Source organism: Atractosteus spatula, chromosome 15 (genome assembly GCF_055471065.1).
Source record: "Atractosteus spatula isolate fAtrSpa1 chromosome 15, fAtrSpa1.hap1, whole genome shotgun sequence".
Lineage (NCBI taxonomy): Eukaryota > Metazoa > Chordata > Actinopteri > Semionotiformes > Lepisosteidae > Atractosteus > Atractosteus spatula.
The window spans coordinates 19,366,944-19,384,787 of NC_142720.1; the positions used below are offsets into that span (position 1 = coordinate 19,366,944).

A 17,844-nucleotide genomic window follows, 5' to 3' on the forward strand; every position below is an offset into this window, starting at 1 on the left:
CAGATATTTCCTAGTACTACACACACTAGTAATACTGAACATAACTTAAAAAAGATAATAAACGTATAATCGTCATGCACTCATGCTTCAGTATTTGTTTTGAATGAGGCAATTAATTTTATAATAATAATTCCCCCAATCTTTAACACTGCAGCATATCTGCAATTTAAATGCTTTGTCTAAAATTATGTACTAATGAAATCTTTAGGATTATGTGTCATATTAAGAATTTCTCCAGCAAAACAATCTGATTCAATTTCATGGATCCACAAATCACATCTCTATGGCCTGCATGTGTCTGGATTCTCCATCTTTTTAGGTGAATTACAAATAAATTCCATTCTGAGGAGGAAACATATTCCCTTTGTCAGGCTAAAGACCTTTCTGAGAGCTATTTCAAGAACATCATAGATCTGGAAATCTGATTAACTGTGCGTAATGTACACTGCTTGTAACAAGTTTTTTGGGGGGCAAAGCCCTTCAAGTGTCTGTAATGTAATAATGATTTCTCTTACATATCTCCCTAGATACATTTTCGTAGAGATTTACAAAACAAACCTGTATTTGGAATTAGAGAAAACACTGATTCTTATGATGATTAAAATTGACCAATGAAGTAAACCACAGAGAATGCACCTTTAAAGTGTTTTTTTTCCCACAAAACCATGGTTTGCTTGTAAATGCTTACATTTGGGTTTTTAAAGCAAATAGGAAGAAATGTTGCCTTTGTTGGTACGTTCCTTTATATGAAACTTCAGTCAGTGCCTGGGCACAGCATGCAGCTTTCTCACGGTTAAATGTATATCTACAACAGTTCCACCAGAAAACCCCTGCTAGGTTTAGCATAAGAGCATTTAATACACCAAGATTTTCCGTTTCAATTTGCACTGAACTGATTACTGTAACCTTCATGTTACCACACAAACGGTTTTGATTCTAGTGTGTGCAATATGTACAGTTGAACGGTTGAACCTCTCAGTTGTGGTTTCAGACAGCAGCTCTTTGAGTGGGCACTGAGAGGCATGACTGCTGAGGGGAACTGATCTTCAATTATTTTTTAGTTTTGCAAGATGCAAACTGTCAAAAAAGACCTCTAGGTGTCACGGCCTTTCTGATCTAGGCTTTTAATAGCAGAAAGGGAAAAGGGGTATTAAATATTTAACTATTTTAAGCAATAAGATTGTCTACCCTTGTTCATTAAACATGACATTTAAAATTATGGACTTGAGAAAATCTGCTTGTACAGTATATAATGCAACTGATGATTACAAAAGGCCTTACCATTGATGGCTATCAGGACACATGGGATCAGAAGTAATAGCTTGTTCTCCATATGTCTTCCCTGGAAAACACAATTTATGAAACAAACATTTACAATAAAGGTTGTTCACAGATTAAAAAAATAAATATACATTCAGAGGTTTAAATTCAACCTTAAGGTCATTTAGGTTTGGCCATCTATCTGCAGTATTGCAGAGGTGCTAGAAGCAACTTGAAAACATAACTTCTATGAAATGTGCTCATCAGGACATTCCACGGGACAAAAACAGATCTTAAACACAAAGACACATCTGTACATAAACTTTTTAAAATTTATTCAATTTTAAAAATCTCCTGCAAAATTGTCAAAATGTGTGATTTTTAAAAGGGTTATGTACAGTATGAATGGGGATATTTCTAACCACCAACAGCGCAGCAATCACACTCACAGAACAATCCAAAAATAATGGGCATAAACTAAACACTACATGAAAGTAATACAACACTTAATTGTACAGGTGTATGAGCCACTTATTTTAACATGACGTGCAATGGAGACACGTGCAGAGCAGATGATATTGTTGTAATATAAATGAACCCTGAAACATAAAAGATCTAAAACAGTTCTGCTTTGACTTCATGGCCAGAATGACAGAAGTACCTGTACAGCATTCACAGCTTCAGACTTGGGATTGTAGGTCCAACAAATCACTGTTTTGCTGCTTAACTAATAACAGTTCTCTATGCATTCAAATTTAATCCAATTTAAAAGAACTTTCTAAACTCTTCCTGAACATTCATTGGAGGCGATTATTTTTTAGGCTATTTCAACACTTCCATGTTCAGCTCATCTCATGGATAAATAATGTGTTACGAAATATCTCAGAAACTTTAAATAGCACAGCTTTCTGCTAATACCCAATTAAACAAGTTAAAAGGTGTGTACACTTCCCCCTCAAAAATAAAAGCGATACGAGTCTGGATCATTCTTATGCAAAACATGTTCCAGTAGGTATTATGTCATGCATCATTGACAAAAAAAAATGCTTCAAAGGAAATATCAGGGCTATGGCCTACCTGCCTCTGCATAGCTTTTCTTGTCCTCAGTGTCTGAAGTCATATCATACACATCCCCATATGCACGAGCCAGGCGCCAGAGAAATGGAGCTCTCTGGCCATACTAAGCACACAGGAGACAAGATGCGATCACGTCACTATTGAGAGTGGGATGCAGATCAAAGAGGGTTATGACAAATTTAGGCACTACACACAGTCTCAGGCTTTAATTGTAACTGAAATGAAAAAAAAAAACAGTCTGGGGCTTTTTGCCAAATTTATGAAACTAACTTTTTTCAAGATAATTAATTTATTAAAAGTTCAGGAGATACAAACATGACACTTGGTATTTGACCTATAAGAGTGGACAAGGCAGGTAAAATGAGTCAAAGGGCTCCTGCATTGGTGGGGGGAGGCTGGAAAGGACAGTGGGATGTCCTGCATTTGCACCTTCAGTGTCAGGATCTGCAGCTTAACTTTCTACTTAATCTTTACAATGAACCCCATTAAACAGCTATCTACAATTATTTAACAGGTTATCAGGACCACAACATATAGATCTGTTGTTTAACATGATTTATTTTATATCAAAGCTAGGCAGATCAAGAATAAAGATCAGCCTTGTCTGCTTCAGATGACAGACAAAAATGCTTGCCTCCAAGGTCTCAGTTCAGTCCCTCAAGTACAGTAGGTATCACTAGGTACCTAGGGCTGCAGGTTACATGCAGACCCTGGAGCTGACAAAAACCTGCTAACACTGGTTTATTTGAGACTGGTATCATTTCAGAATTCACGATGTCAAAGCAGTCTTTTTGTCAACAAAGTTTGTCTGTTTTGAATAAACCGAAGAAACAGACAATATAAAAGTCACAATCAAATGAAGTTTGTCCACAAAGGAAAATGTGGAAAGAATGGGAATGGTTATTAAAGTAACCTATGTACAGTAGCTTACGTTCAGGGTGTTCTTCTTTTATTTCAAGGGAGTTTACAGTGACTATGAAATTGCTCCTCGGTAAGTAGGTCAAAGTAGGTCAAGAGGTTAAAAAACAATGTCAGTGCTAAGACTGCACCTCATCCTTCCTCTCCAGCAGCATCATAAATCCTTCCTTCTTCTCCGACTCTGGACCTCTATGCAAAGAGTCAGCCTTTTTTATGAGGACTTTGAACTCATCCTTCTCTTCCTCAGCATCCTCTATGATCAGGCGCCTCACTTTACAAGCCTTATGCTCCTCATCCAGCTCCTCTTCTGTGTCGGTGTGAGCAGTGACATATCTGAAATAAAGACACACAGTTTCGTTATTCAGAACACACTGCAATGACTTGCTTTATGCAAGGATTTATTAATGCTTTGGATACATAACTCGAAAAGCTAGGCAGTTTCCTATAAACTACCTATATAGAGGACAGAATTATGGTTTATGAGCAACACAGAACAGGATCCATATTAAAGCAAACAGCCACAAATGGTGTGTCACATTATATTAAAGACATAAATAATGTAGGTCATGTTACGCATGGAAAAATGCATAAAAGGTAGTCAGCTAAAAAATTATCTTACAAGCTAGATGTGAAAGGAATCCATTATATTACTGTACAGTATGTGCATGAAAAGCACTACAAAGTACATTTTGAATCTGGAATCTAACATTTCCAACCACCAGCAATTCTTTGTACTACACATCAAAACTTCTGGTGTGCTTAGGTATGCAGAAGAAGAGTTTGAAGCACTTTTTTCTGAAGGACAGAGTCTTCAAATGTACTCTCTTTATACTGTTTGAAGATGCAAACGTTTCAGATTGATTTTTTTTCTTTCACCTTCAGCACAGTCATATGCCACTAACTCATGACTATACATTACAACACCCACAATGAACAGCACCTTATGCTGTGGTCCCACTGCTGAGTGTTCGACACTTTCAAAAGAAGAATTTTTGAGAACCAAATACATCAACCCACCACTGCATATAAAACATAAGTACCTGAAAAAAATAATATACTGTACATCCTATTACAACTTTAACTCTAAGCAATACATTAATCAGTAGAATAAGAGGCAAGTTTTGGAATCTGAAAAGTTGCAAAAAGAAAGACAAAAAAACACTTTAGAGTAAAATTTATTACTGATCACAAATATGGACAGTAAAAAAAAGACAAATGGGTTTTATTCAACTGGATCCATGTTTGTATAGCTTGTGCTCTTGTTGTCAACAGCTGCTACTTAAATGTTTCTGATGTTACTTTGATGTGCATATTTGTTTTGTATCTGTCTGCACCATGGTTTCTCAATGTTTTCTGGTGAAACAAAATGCTGGGAGTTGGGACACGCTACATGTTCCATGTTCACAGCTCAGTTATTTAAAACACAGCTTTCACACACTGGGCATGTATGAACTACGCTTGCATTCACAAAGCTCAAACAGAAAGAGCATTAAAAATTGTAAGATGCCATGTTTACATTCAATTGCACAGAAGGTTTCTAACTTTACAAAAAAAGTATTTTTGTAAGAAAAGGTTTAATAGAAAATGATACCTTTTTTAATAAGCAAAGCTAATCCCTACATAGTCAATAATGCCAAATAACATGACAGCACATATAGCAAATGCTTTTACATGAAGCACTTTTCTTTATTATATCAAAAGAAAATGCAATAGGATTTTTTGCAGTTGTCCTTTGATCATCGGTCCAAACTTTGAATTATCACAGTAAAAGCACATTAAGCATATTTTTAACACAGTAACCCAATATACGTGATCTACTTTACTTTATGCTGAGCTCAAACTGTTGTTTGTCTTAATTCAAAGGCCACTGCATTGCCAGTACTGTGTAGAGATACATTAGTGCAACTCTAAGCTGTTTAGAGTTCTTTACATTTGGGTGTGCATTGCCAGTACTGTGTAGAGATACATTAGTGCAACTCTAAGCTGTTTAGAGTTCTTTACATTTGGGTGTGACCTGCATTGGCTGTTATTCAAAAAACACCCCTCCCATTGATAAAATGCAGGGGTGCCATGGAAGACAATCACTTCAGTTGTATACTGTATATCACACTTTATAGCACCTAAGGCAAATAAGATATTAGAGTTAGAGAAGAATCCATGTAAATCATGTTCACAGAGCTCTACAAATGGCTTCAGAGTTAGCAATGTGGAATCCTTAGCCTATGTGAACTTGTTCGTTTTTTTATTTTGTTCAGCATATTACTTTTTTTTTGTACATAAAGACTGAAAGCTCAGCACATTCCAAGTTTAAAACCTACCTTCTTTGCCAGAGGTAAATTCATAAATCTTTCATTTACAAAGGCATTAAAGTCTGTTTTGAGATTAACATTTTTTTTATATTTTCAATACAATTATTTAATTTTTAACCAATATATACATGGTACAGGGCACTTGACATATACTTCACCAATATGCCACTGCAGATATATTGCTATCATATTAATTTAATGAAATAAATTACCATGGAAATCGGCCAATCCAAACTTGATTTCTGTATTCTTTTCAGACTGTTTAATAACAGCTAAAGAAATGAAAGTTAACAAAATCAATTTATTGACAAAAACGTCCTGTGCAGACTCTATTCCACAGCTTTCTGGACACAATGCTGCATGAATTAGGACAAGCCCCTGCCAGCTTTACAACATAGCTCCTTGCCAAGTGGATACAGACACATGTTTAAACACACCTTTCAAACTCTCTGCACCAGAGGTGGCTTTGGCAAAGAATAGGATTTTGGATGGAAGACACATCTTACGTTTATAAATTACTCCAGCCATCTGGACTGAATTGTCAAAACAGTTATATTAAAAGAACAAATCCAAAACAGTACCCAAGAATTAAGTGTTTATAAAAGGAAATTACTGCACTGCTTCCATTCAAGAAGGCCTTACTAAGGAGTCCTATTTACCAAGACTGGCTACAGAGGTGGTATGCATCCATCAAGCTTCAGCATTTTTGGTCTACACCAGATTTCCAGGTTTTGTAACACCTGCATTTTTTTCTCTTGCATATCAAAGATTTTTAGAGAGATGCAGATGTGCACAATGACCAACACAGGAATTTGCTTAGGTTACACTGCTAGAACATGAGTTTCTCATGTTCATGGAGTCAACTTTTAAGCCTCATAGGGAGAAGATATAAGTATTTATTCTAGGGTGTAAATTATTTAGATTACAGGGGGAATGTATATAAAAATTATATGCAAAAACTAGAAGTAAAAATATTCTTTGTATATAGATTCCAGTACTAAGTACTGAGATTTACATGAGTGTGCAAATTATTCATGTTTCCTTTCCCAGCCCCACTTCATAAACCATAGCCCTTAATCTAAAAGAGATTGAGATTATTCTCCCCATTAAATACTGCAGATAATTCAAACATAAAAACTGCTAAAACATTAATTCCCATTGTGTTCCTAGAATCATACAATTTGACAGGACATTTTCATGACTTAATTCCTTTAATAACTGTTTGCATGTGGTATTATGGGAAGGTGGGGTCTGTATGACTGTAATACACGAGCTTTGTAGTTAATTGTGAATCGGATTGCATGAGACTTGAAATCTGTGAATTAACTTTGTCTGATTCAAAACACATTTTGATAGTTTAACTGATAGTTGCCTATTAGTTGTACTAATCAGGTGTATTAACATCTCAGATTTTCAAAAAATCAAAAATACACATGAGAACTATTAGGGAACTGTAATCATACTGTAATATGCATGCATTGTGAGGTGTACTCTAAATCCAAAGTTTACAACTTCAGGAAAGCAGACATTGACGGAATGAGAGCCCAAGAAAAGTAAAATGGGACAGGACAGACATGGATCATGTGGAGAATGATGGCAACAGTTGAAACAAAGCTTTAGTTTAGAAGTTTTATACCGTAAGATACAAGACTCAGAACAATGCATTCATTTTGTTCACCATGTTATACCATTCCCAGGCTCAGAGAAATACCCCACCTACACTGACAGCCTAAAAGAAATGAACTCTTTTACTCTTCAAAAGAAAAGACAAAGAATAACTGATCCAAGTTTGCAAAAGTCCTAAAGGCATTAAGAAAGTAAGCCCAGTGGACTTCAGAATAAACAGTGAAACATAACCCAGAGGACAAGTGGAAATACATCTACAATCAAGAAACACAAAGCGTTTCTTTACAAAGGGTTGTGAGAGTAAGGTAAAAGCTACCCAGTCGTGCTTTTTAAGCTGATACCCTGGCTTTTCTCTGCTGGATGAGATCCAGAATTAGTTGCTCATTATCATACTAGACTGGCAGAATGTAACCTTTTTTGGTTTATGTAAACCAAACATTCTTGAAGAGTGTTCATATCTCTGAGATTTTTCCCAAGACTTGTTACCTAACAAGACAGGGATCATATCACACATTCATTGGCAAGTAGTTGTGACAGATGTGGCTGAACTTATCTCCTTTACAAGTGAAAAATACACTTTTCTGGCACTTCAAAACAAAAATGGGATATAAAACACAAATAATCCTTTGCTTAGTTCCACGTTTACAGGCAGGTGAAGGCACAAAAACAGCTGGATATTACCAGCTCTATAGCAAAGCAGAAAACACGAAACATTTCTGACAGCAAGCTATAGAATCTTAAAGCAAAAACAAATATTTTAAAAGTTAAATGACCATGTCGTCTAAAATATATTGCTAGATAAACTCACATGCATTTAACTTTCCAAAGAAAAATTAAAAGGAAAACATGGAAACCAGCCCTTTCCTTACACTGAATTTAAGGTTGGAATTCCATTAGACTGTCAGCAGGGTTAGTGAAACAACAAAAACAAGTGCTTATTTATCGGTTACTAAGACTACCATGTTAGTAACGCTATAGGGAAATAAAAGACCTGCTTTCAAATGCAGGTTAAAAAGATTTAGCATTTCAATGGCCTTAATAAGAGCCTTGTTAATAATACAGTCTTTCAGAGGGTTTTAAAGTAGCTGTCACTGAGCAATTCCTGCAGACAAAGAAACAATAGTTACCATCCCAACAAGATCCAACTCACTAAACATCCATCTCAACATCAGTCTTACCCCCAGTTTAATCTGAAAGCCTCAGAACACAAGAATCTATTCTTAACTACAGGCACCTGACTGACCAAAATGGTCTAGATAAGCATTTCTGTCAGAGATCTTCATGAGTTCAGTTTTATTGCACTTGTCCTCTTTGTGAGGTCTGGGTATTCTGCAGCTCCTCAGAAAGCAGTCTTACTTATTCACTCCAAGTCTGCTCACTATAATGGTCTACTGTGTAATTTAGAAAAGGGCATCCGAGTTGCTTATTACACTAACACCCGAGCTGCATAATACAACAGTGATGTGTCAAAATAGTTTTCTGCAACAGCTTAAAGATCATGGTCAGAAAGTATAGTAATATTAATGATGAGAGAATGTCTTAATGTCATTTTTTCCCAATTAGAGGTTTGTATCAAAAGCTTACTTTGTTGCTATTTTGCAGTGGACTGGAATTAGCATGTTCTTACCCATGAAAAAGAGGGTGGAGAGATGGTGGTAACTTAAGGTGTTGAGCTCCATGGTTTTTCTAAGCACATCACACCTTTGTGAAATAAGTTTTCAAAGCTTTCTATTGTGATTAGGTGTTCAAGCAAAAACTAAATTAAAAAACCTTGAGATTCTGTCTGAAAATAATATTATGGAGTTCCTAATAAGAACATTTGAAATTTGCAATTGACAGGTTTTTTTACCCTCCCAATCTATACTGACTAATGGTTAATCAGCTGTTAAAAATTTAAATCACTGTTTAATGTTTTCTATTTTTACCTGAGAGAGAACTTTAGCAAAACTACAAAAATATTTTAAAATGTCATGCAAAAATTAATACTTGCTTTTCAGAACCGCTGGGCAATTTTGCAGATTTCTACACTTAACAGATACGCCTCCATACAGTATGTGACAGGCATCACAGGCACCGGGTAAGCTACAGGTCACACTGTTGTGCAGAACAACAAGAAACAACCAAGGAGAAAACTGTGGAGAAACCGAGAATCTAGGAAAAGGTTGGACAAGCGGGCCACTCACATGAAAGTGACAGCCCGTTAACTGGGAGATCAGTTAACGACATGGTCCCCCGGCAATCTGCCAGTGTTCAACTGCTGTCTTCTGGACGAGTGTCTTTATCGTCTGAGAGGCTCAGAAGCCGCACTCTCAGCAAAGTCTCTGAGACAAATAAGAATCCCAGCTCTATGCTCCAAGACATGAGGAGGCATTTTATTTTTGCATGAAAAGTAAACATCCAGTAAACATTTCAGCCATTTTCAATTTTTCAATTCAGTTAAAGGGCGCTGCACGTGCTTTTTGACAGATTAACAGAAAAGAATCCCAAATTGTTAATATTATATACAAAGAACGGATCTGCAGACACTAATTACCGCTGGTCTGAAAAAATAGGAACACCAGTGGAAGACAAACAAACACCACAATCTGTGAAGACCTGGAAAACATGAAAGATGTTTACCCAAAAGTCAAGGTTTATTGAAATCTACAAAGTTCTTTCATGGTTAAATATTATCTTTTACAATTCACAAAAGCAAGCAATTGACTGCTGAAGTCTACATTTTTCATAAATATAACAGGCTCATTTTAAGTTAATTTACTAGCAAAAAATGCTAATTGTTAACATTAATTCTAAGCATAAACACAGATTAAGCAATCAATGGAGATTACTGACAATCTGAAAGTACTGAATGTAAAACAGTGCCAATATTCTGAAATCCAACATGTAATTTTCAGTGTCTATATAGCAGTCTGGTAAAATACAGGTCTTTATAAATTTATAAAACAAAAGCTTTCACTCATTTTCAATATACAATAAAGCAGGAAAATCTAATTTAGAGCCTATATTTCTTCAAAATAGATGGAACAATGAAAAATCAAGAAATAGGAGAGTTGCATGACAATTTATAAAGGTCCTTTCAAAAGAATGCACAAAACTAAATATCTTTCCTCAAGGTTTCATTTATAAGATCACAGCACCCACATGACTATTTTATGCAGCAGACATCAAGAACAGCAGTTCATCTCTTACTCTCACGCTTCTGGCTAACCACAGCCAACATGATATAAACATTCCTGTTATCTTGGCTTATCTTTTATATTGCCAGTCCAATGAACTAAAAAAAGTGATGTCTATACCTTCATTAGAAGAAACAGGTTTCTAAATCAGTTAAGCCTAAAAGATACCTGAGGTCAACAAAAAAAACTATGATTAGAATTACAGCAGCACTCTTAGTTGAACTTTGCAATTAAAAATGCAGTAATAATTAGTTTAACTGCAAATACAGCTGCAATTATGCTGCAGTGAATACACTAAAAATCGAAGAATTATATACTTCTGTTCTATACTTTAATAACTTTAATGCAGAAATGCTGTATACCATTTATTTGATAAAACAGACAAGTACGTTAAAGAGCTCCTCTTCATATACTGTACGTGATTAAATTGGATGTACTGGACTGGAGAATCTTTACTGCCACGCTGAAATATCACTCCCTCTTCAAGGGCATCATTGCTCAGAAACTGCAAACCAGCAACACAAGTAGCACAAGCAACAGGGCTTGTGCATCAGGCTTAACACCAAACCCCAGTCACGCTACGCCAGTTGTGTCTTTTTCCTCACAGTGATATGGAAAGACAACTGACGAATGTACATCTTAGAAGATCAGCAGTCAGTTTCTGATTTCTTATTTATTTATCGCACATCTCCAGTCATTGTTTGCACGTCTGCATTGTTTACATTCAAACTGTTTACTTATTTACTTGTACATTGTCTACTGTTTGTATATTGTCTTGATGCACTGTCTGCATTTTGTGTTTTTGCACTTGTTTTAACAATCGAGAGACTTTCTGTAAGTAAGAATTCCATTGTACCAGTACATGTACCGGGTACATATGGCAATAAAGTTCAAGTTCACTACATGAACAAAAGACGCTAATGAAAAAATATTAACTCCCTGTCCCTTGCCCTGTATTTTGTTTATGAAACTGGATAAAGAAAACACCAGAAAAATGAAGCAACAGCAAATGCAAATTACATTAAGAGAAATGGGGGATTGCACTTAAATGTAAGACCTAGGTATTCCTGTACTTCCCCTTCCAGATACCAGGCCAAGACAACCTGTCAGAATGGTGGAATTTCTACATCAGAAAAAATGAGGTAGGAGAGTTTTTTTTTATTTCTAATTTCAGAAAGGAGATTTTAAACTTTGAATTAAAAAAAAACATGATAACATTTCAAGAATCTGGCAGTAATTCAGCCAAGGCTCGAATCAGATGAAGCCACATGAAATTCCAGCTTTGCGCTCTGTGCCTTTCATGGCACAGGATCATTCAAATCCCATCTGCAAGCATTTTACACCTCGGCCCCTGAGGTAGGGACTTGGCATTTTTTATTTCTGATAGACACAAGTCTATTTTCTTTCTTTGAAAGATCTCCCCCACATAACTTTCATAATATTAACGTGGTACTGTCTCAAGTCCAAATTTTTACGATGCAGTATTGAACCAATGAATGAAAAAGGCAATGCCCGTTCCTTCTTAAGAAGAAGCTGAGTATCCACTGTGCTAGGACGATCACAAACAGTACAACACCAAACAACAGGACTTGAAACATAGGGAAAACCTTATCTCAAGAATAAAAATCCCAAAAGAAATCTCTCTCCACACCTTACACTAAATCAATCATTAATGAAAATAGCTTTACACAAGTCAGTCATTACTTACAATATGGGCACTGAGCCTAACAATCATGAATAAAACACCTATGTACTTCAGGCTGCAAGATTATGTGCTTATTATCTCTTCCAGTAAAGCTGGTTATTGATTCTCAGTGAATATTGTACAGAATATCCATAGATCTAAGACTTGTGCAGAGAGACAAAATGCAAAATTATTTGCAAACGTTGCACCTTTTCCACTATAAATGTTGATTCAAACAGCCAATAATATGCCAAGCAAAATATGTAGCATTCTGCTATAATAACCAAAACCAAATGTCACACCGTCTAGTGACAGGACTGTTAAAGCTTAACAAGGATTGAGCCTGACAAATACATCTCTTGAGAAATAATTCAAGTTGGTTTTAAGGTCAATGATATTCAAAAGGATTAGATTTGTACTGGGACTTCGTTTGTATCAGTTATCCTGCAGAAGCGCTGTCATAAACCTGTTATTTGAATTTATTCAACATGCTTTACAAGGACTCTGCTTTCAGGAGTAATGTTAAGGCAGACAGATTTATAGCTATAAGAAGAAGCTACAGACATCTATATGCAATGGCACAGAACTGACCTTCATGAAAGCCTAAGCTGTGCTTTGTGGAGCTAAAGGTGATATACCAGGTATTGTGGGTATTAACAATAATTAAATCACAACAGGAAGAGAGGAAACGATTAAGGATCAGATTAGCTGCATTGAAGGAAGACTGAAACAAGGTGGAACTAGAAACGGCAGGGAAGTGTATATAAAAAAGCTTTTGCATGTTCAACAGGGACCATTTTAAAACTGCAATTAGAAATGATGGGAATAAACAAGCAGATCTTGGTAGATAACCAGGGAGGATATGGTAAAGCCACAGAAACTATGTAAAAAGTACCTATTTCACTATTAAGGGGGGTTTTCAAACTGGGGAAACCAAAATAAAGGGTAAGTTCTGAAACACCTGGTGCAGCCCAGTCCAATCTCATTCTTCTAGTTACATCCCCATCGGCTGAGGTTGTGATTAGTGTAACGGCATGAGGGACTGAACTGTCCCACTGCTCTCATCAGTTTTCAGATGGATTAAGACCTGGAATTTGTCTGGCTGGGGCTGGTGGAGTATGTCTGTCTCATGACCACTCACTCACACCACCACTGCCACTCTTGTAGGCTGGGTGAGTGGACAGTACTATGAAAGCCAAACAAGTCGCACTGTTCTCCTTTCCCTAGCTAAACTCTAGGTTTGTGAACTAATCTATAAACTGTAGGTTTCACCTGTAAAAAATACAATTCTCACCACTGGAACATAACGGACATATATTAAAACTGGAACTAACCACATAACATTATAACTGCAACATAAGGCTATAAATCTGACCAAGAGTCTGGCTGTGTATTTCAAGTTTTCCATTTACAAATGGTGTTTCAGTCTCTGTTGAAAATGGTGCTAAGAAAGCTTTGGAAATCAACTGTATTGCTCTACTGAGCAACCAATTCAGTAGCTGACTTTGGGCACAAACCACCAAGAACATATGAGATTATAAGCAACTATATGATGAAAAAATATAAAGAAATGTATAAAACATCTAAAAAAATGTTCAAATAACTTGTTGATTTTTTACATCTTTCATACTTATCCCCCCTTCACAAAATACATACAGAAGGAGGTTCATCTGAAATATACAGTTATTAAAGAAAAACACTTCTTTGACCCAGACATGGCATTTCTGCTTAGATCTGTATATTTACCTGTCAAAACTATTTAGGTGGTGAATTGCAAAACAGCAGGTGTGCTTCCAGGCTTAAACCTTCCAAATCTTTTAGTCTGCTTCTTTCTTAATAATGCTCTGAGGCAACTGTTGATATCTCCATTGAGTCCAGCCAAAAGATTTAGGACTAAAGCTTTGATATTCCTTTTTAGTTTTAATGTTTCAGCACTCATCCAGTTCTGCATGTACATAGAACCCATGAGAGACCTAAGTCAATCAAGGTAAATCTCAAAAGTGTCTGAAAGAAATCCAATCTCTATAAAACATGCAAAAGAACAAGCTGGTGCAACATTTGTTGCAGAGGGAATTTCACACCATTGTTCTGCAGTGCACTTCCTTGTCTTCTTTAAAACTTAAAGAATCTCTAGTATTGTTTTTATGAGGTCATAGCAGCTGCTTTAGAATTTATTGCACAGGAATGCAGACTTAAATCAAGATCCCAGATTCTGCCTAGTTATTTTTTTTAATGTCACATCAAATGCATGAATTAGTTTCTATGGATGCTATTGAAGTACTAAGGAAAGGGATGTGAAGATTCCCAGGGCATCTCTCCTGTAATAAGCTGTCTTAGGGTTATACTGCATGGAACTGATCACAAACGGCCATTTTTGAGCTTACCCCATCGGATTTTAATAAAAATTCACATGAATGTTTGTTACATTTCTAAGATTTAGAACAAGATCAAAACCATTATTCCGTGTTCATGGACGGTCACTCAGGTCCAGAAATCACAGTCTAACCATTATTCTCCTGGGCAAACATTTCTGGAAATTTTCATAACAAATGGGGTGAGACCAACAGGAAATTGATTCATATGGAACAAAAAAACATTAAGAATAACTAAAACAGGGAGGGAGCTACTGTATTCAGACCCTCATACTCCTTTGGCTGCTTACACAGTAGGTTACAGAAAGTTACAGACGATCAGCATCAATAACATGGCTGGATAGTTAGTCCCAGAAATGTTACTATTTACAAAAAAGCATGAGTCCAGTTTTCCGTTTCTTAAAATCATCTCCTAACTTTTCACTTTTGATGCTGAAATTCTTGTTTAATTGCTGAAATTGTCTTGCATTATAGACTTTGACTTTGCCAAGATGAATACAGTGCACTCTACTGCATTAATTACTAATTATAAAAATCAACTACATACAGTGATCAAGTGCACTGGGACAAAATCCTATATTAAACACCCCCTTCTTACAAGAATCAAACAATCCACTTGTAAATTTACATTACAAATTTACAAGTTTGGTCCAAACTCACTATGCAATACAACACAATGAGTCATAAGCCAACAAAAGTATTTTGAACCTGATCAATTTTACCAGCCCTGTCTAGTGGCACTTTCACCTTAAAGTCTGATAATGCTATAGGTGGAGACTAGTCCAAAGAAAGAATTAATGCTCTGTTCATCTGTCTAATGACTGGCAAAAAAGGGAACTTTTCATCCTCAGGGAAAGTCAGAAACCACAGTGTTTTTAAAATGTGAGGCGTCTTCTAGTCCGCTAATCTCCCAATGCCTCAGCCTGTACAGTAATCACTTCAAATTAAAGCACCTGATGACGAACTGGGAAATAATACAATATTAATTTTGTATGATCTTGTTTAATGTTAAAAGTCAAAAGAATTTGGTGATGGTAAAAAACATTTTTCAGTTGAAATAGTCATTTTTATAACACAATCCATTTCATTTCTTCTTTGTAAGTGTATTTTAAAAAATTGTGTAGGGACAGATCTGAAAAGTTAGAATCAAATCCTACTGTTATTGCCTTTCACCAAGACAAGATTCAGTTCCGGTCCCAGTCCTTCGAAAGCTGGGATCACCCTGGCCAGATTTAACTTTTTTTAAGAAAGATTTACATTAAAAAAATTCAGAATGTTCCTAACCAGTTTGTTAGAATGAAGAACTAAACACCTAAGCCAGGTGAAGGCTGGATAGCCTCCTCTTGTTTGTCTCATTTCACATGTTCATACACTGTCCTGGCCACAGTAATGTTAATTAATGTACTGTACTCTTCTTAATTCTGATCATCCTAAACAATAAATATCCAAGCCATTGTAAATGTGAAGATGTTTACAGCACCTGTCTGAAAGAGGGAGTGGGTCCCCTACTGTCAAAAGTATTGTAATGCTCTTTTTGAAAATGCACTAAAGAACCATGCTTGTGACACCAGGAAGCTAAGTGAAATATTATCACAGTCAGTTAATGGGTACTATGAAGGTGAAGCAATTTCATTGTGAATTATATTACTTGTCCATACATCATAAACACCCCAAATTAAATCATACTTGTGTCCTTTCACCTTCACATATTCATATCACTTGAGTGTATAGATGCTGCTGTCTTTCTGTCAAGAACATGAGTACATTTCGCTCCAGGGGTACTGCTGACGATGACAGAAATGGTGTTTGTAGAGAACAAACTGAACAGAAAAAAACTCCTAAGTAAGCATCAATACACAATTGTAGCTTACTGTAATACTACCAGACTGAAGCACGGAGAAGACATTATTACATAAAAATGTATAATACCTTAGTATTTCTAGAGGAAGTGATAAAATTCACCATTTCAAAACATCTATTTTTTTCCAGTACTCTAGTCTGGCGTGCATCCAAAATACTTGGTTTCTACCTGCAAAAACTGTTTGGTATTCTGTGTGAAACGCTGCCTCGTCGGCACTACAAAACACAGTTGTTTTAGAATATGTTGAGGCACATTTACATATTTCTTATTTGGCAAATGAATACAATGTGTCTTGTTTAAGAGGGCTTGTGAAAGACATTCCGATAAGTTCAAAACTGTGCCACAATGATTAAATTCCAGGGATTCAGAGTCTTCAAAATGGAGTTGAAAAACCATTATTTTCATTTATGACTATTTTTGAACCAGTCACCTTCAAAGATAGTTTTGTTCAAGTTTTGGAAACAGATGCCATACATTTAAACTGGCATTCCTCCCTCTACTGCAGAATTTCCAAACCAGTGCCCTACTACGGCGAGTCTGAGGAGACTTTGCTGTAGGAAGGGCCATCCTTCAGATGAGCTCAAACTCAGAACCTGACTTCTTATCACTGCTTAATCTTGCACATAACTGTTTATATTTTGAGCACTTTAGACACATTAAATAACCTTGAAAGCCCCATATTTAATGTTACAGAAAAAAACAACTTAATGTAATGCTACTGAAAACACACTAAACAAAATCAAGTAAATCATTAACTTTTAGAAGTATATATAAACATGGATTTGAGCACTATGGATTATAGAAAATTCATAACATGCTATATATACTGTACATAAAGCAAACAATAACAGAGCCATAACGATGAATTAAACAGTAAAACTGGAAATGCTTAATATGCTTGATGCTGTTGTTAATTCTTTTTTCATATTCTGTCTTACAAAGCTGTGTGAAGATAATGATGTTGTGTTGTGAACCCTTTTCTCATTAGCTATGACACTTTTAAGGCTTGAGATCCTTCTGCCTGGGGATCTAATTAGTCTCCATCTTCAATGCTCTGCAGGTCTGAGAAACTAGGCTCTTTGGGTGAAAACTGGAATCTACACTAACAAACTAGCTAACAAGCTAACAAAAGCCTGCAATTTTTTTAGCAGACTAGGTCTGACCCTTACCCAATTTACAATATAATGGGATTGCTACTGTTAGACCCTTTTCTCAGTAAACCACATGACTCTGGTAAAGCAAGCTGGAGATTTCTGTATTGCAATAAAGAAAGGAGGATAGCCGAAATTAACCAGTTAACATGGTCTGTCGCTCACTTTCCTAAGGACAGCAACAGGCTTTTATTCTTGAAGAAGAGCAAAATATCCATATCCAAAAACAGACATTTTTATAATCGGTCAGCAACAGTTTGTTTCCATATAAATTGTAAACAAGGTCAGAAAGTTAGGCAGATAGGTCATCCTTGGGCAATTTACCGAGCCCTAATTAGCCAAGACCCCTGTTCTCTTTCATGTTGCTAAACCACGTGTAGGATACATGAGCTACACCTCCACTCAAGAGA

The 17,844-nt window shown here is 36.1% G+C and overlaps 1 protein-coding gene across 2 annotated transcripts in view; it reads right to left on the reverse strand.

The window, feature by feature from the left end:
* rmdn2 (regulator of microtubule dynamics 2) overlaps window positions 1–17,844 on the reverse strand; it is a 47,884-nt gene that overhangs the window by 23,121 nt on the left and 6,919 nt on the right. For both annotated transcript variants that reach the window (XM_088934201.1, XM_088934200.1), the window contains exons 4-6: window positions 3,387–3,588; window positions 2,338–2,440; window positions 1,282–1,342 (exon numbers count right to left, since the gene is read on the reverse strand). In XM_088934201.1, coding sequence (XP_088790327.1) covers window positions 1,282–1,342; window positions 2,338–2,440; window positions 3,387–3,588 — 366 coding nt within the window. The remainder of the gene's footprint in view (window positions 1–1,281; window positions 1,343–2,337; window positions 2,441–3,386; window positions 3,589–17,844) is intronic.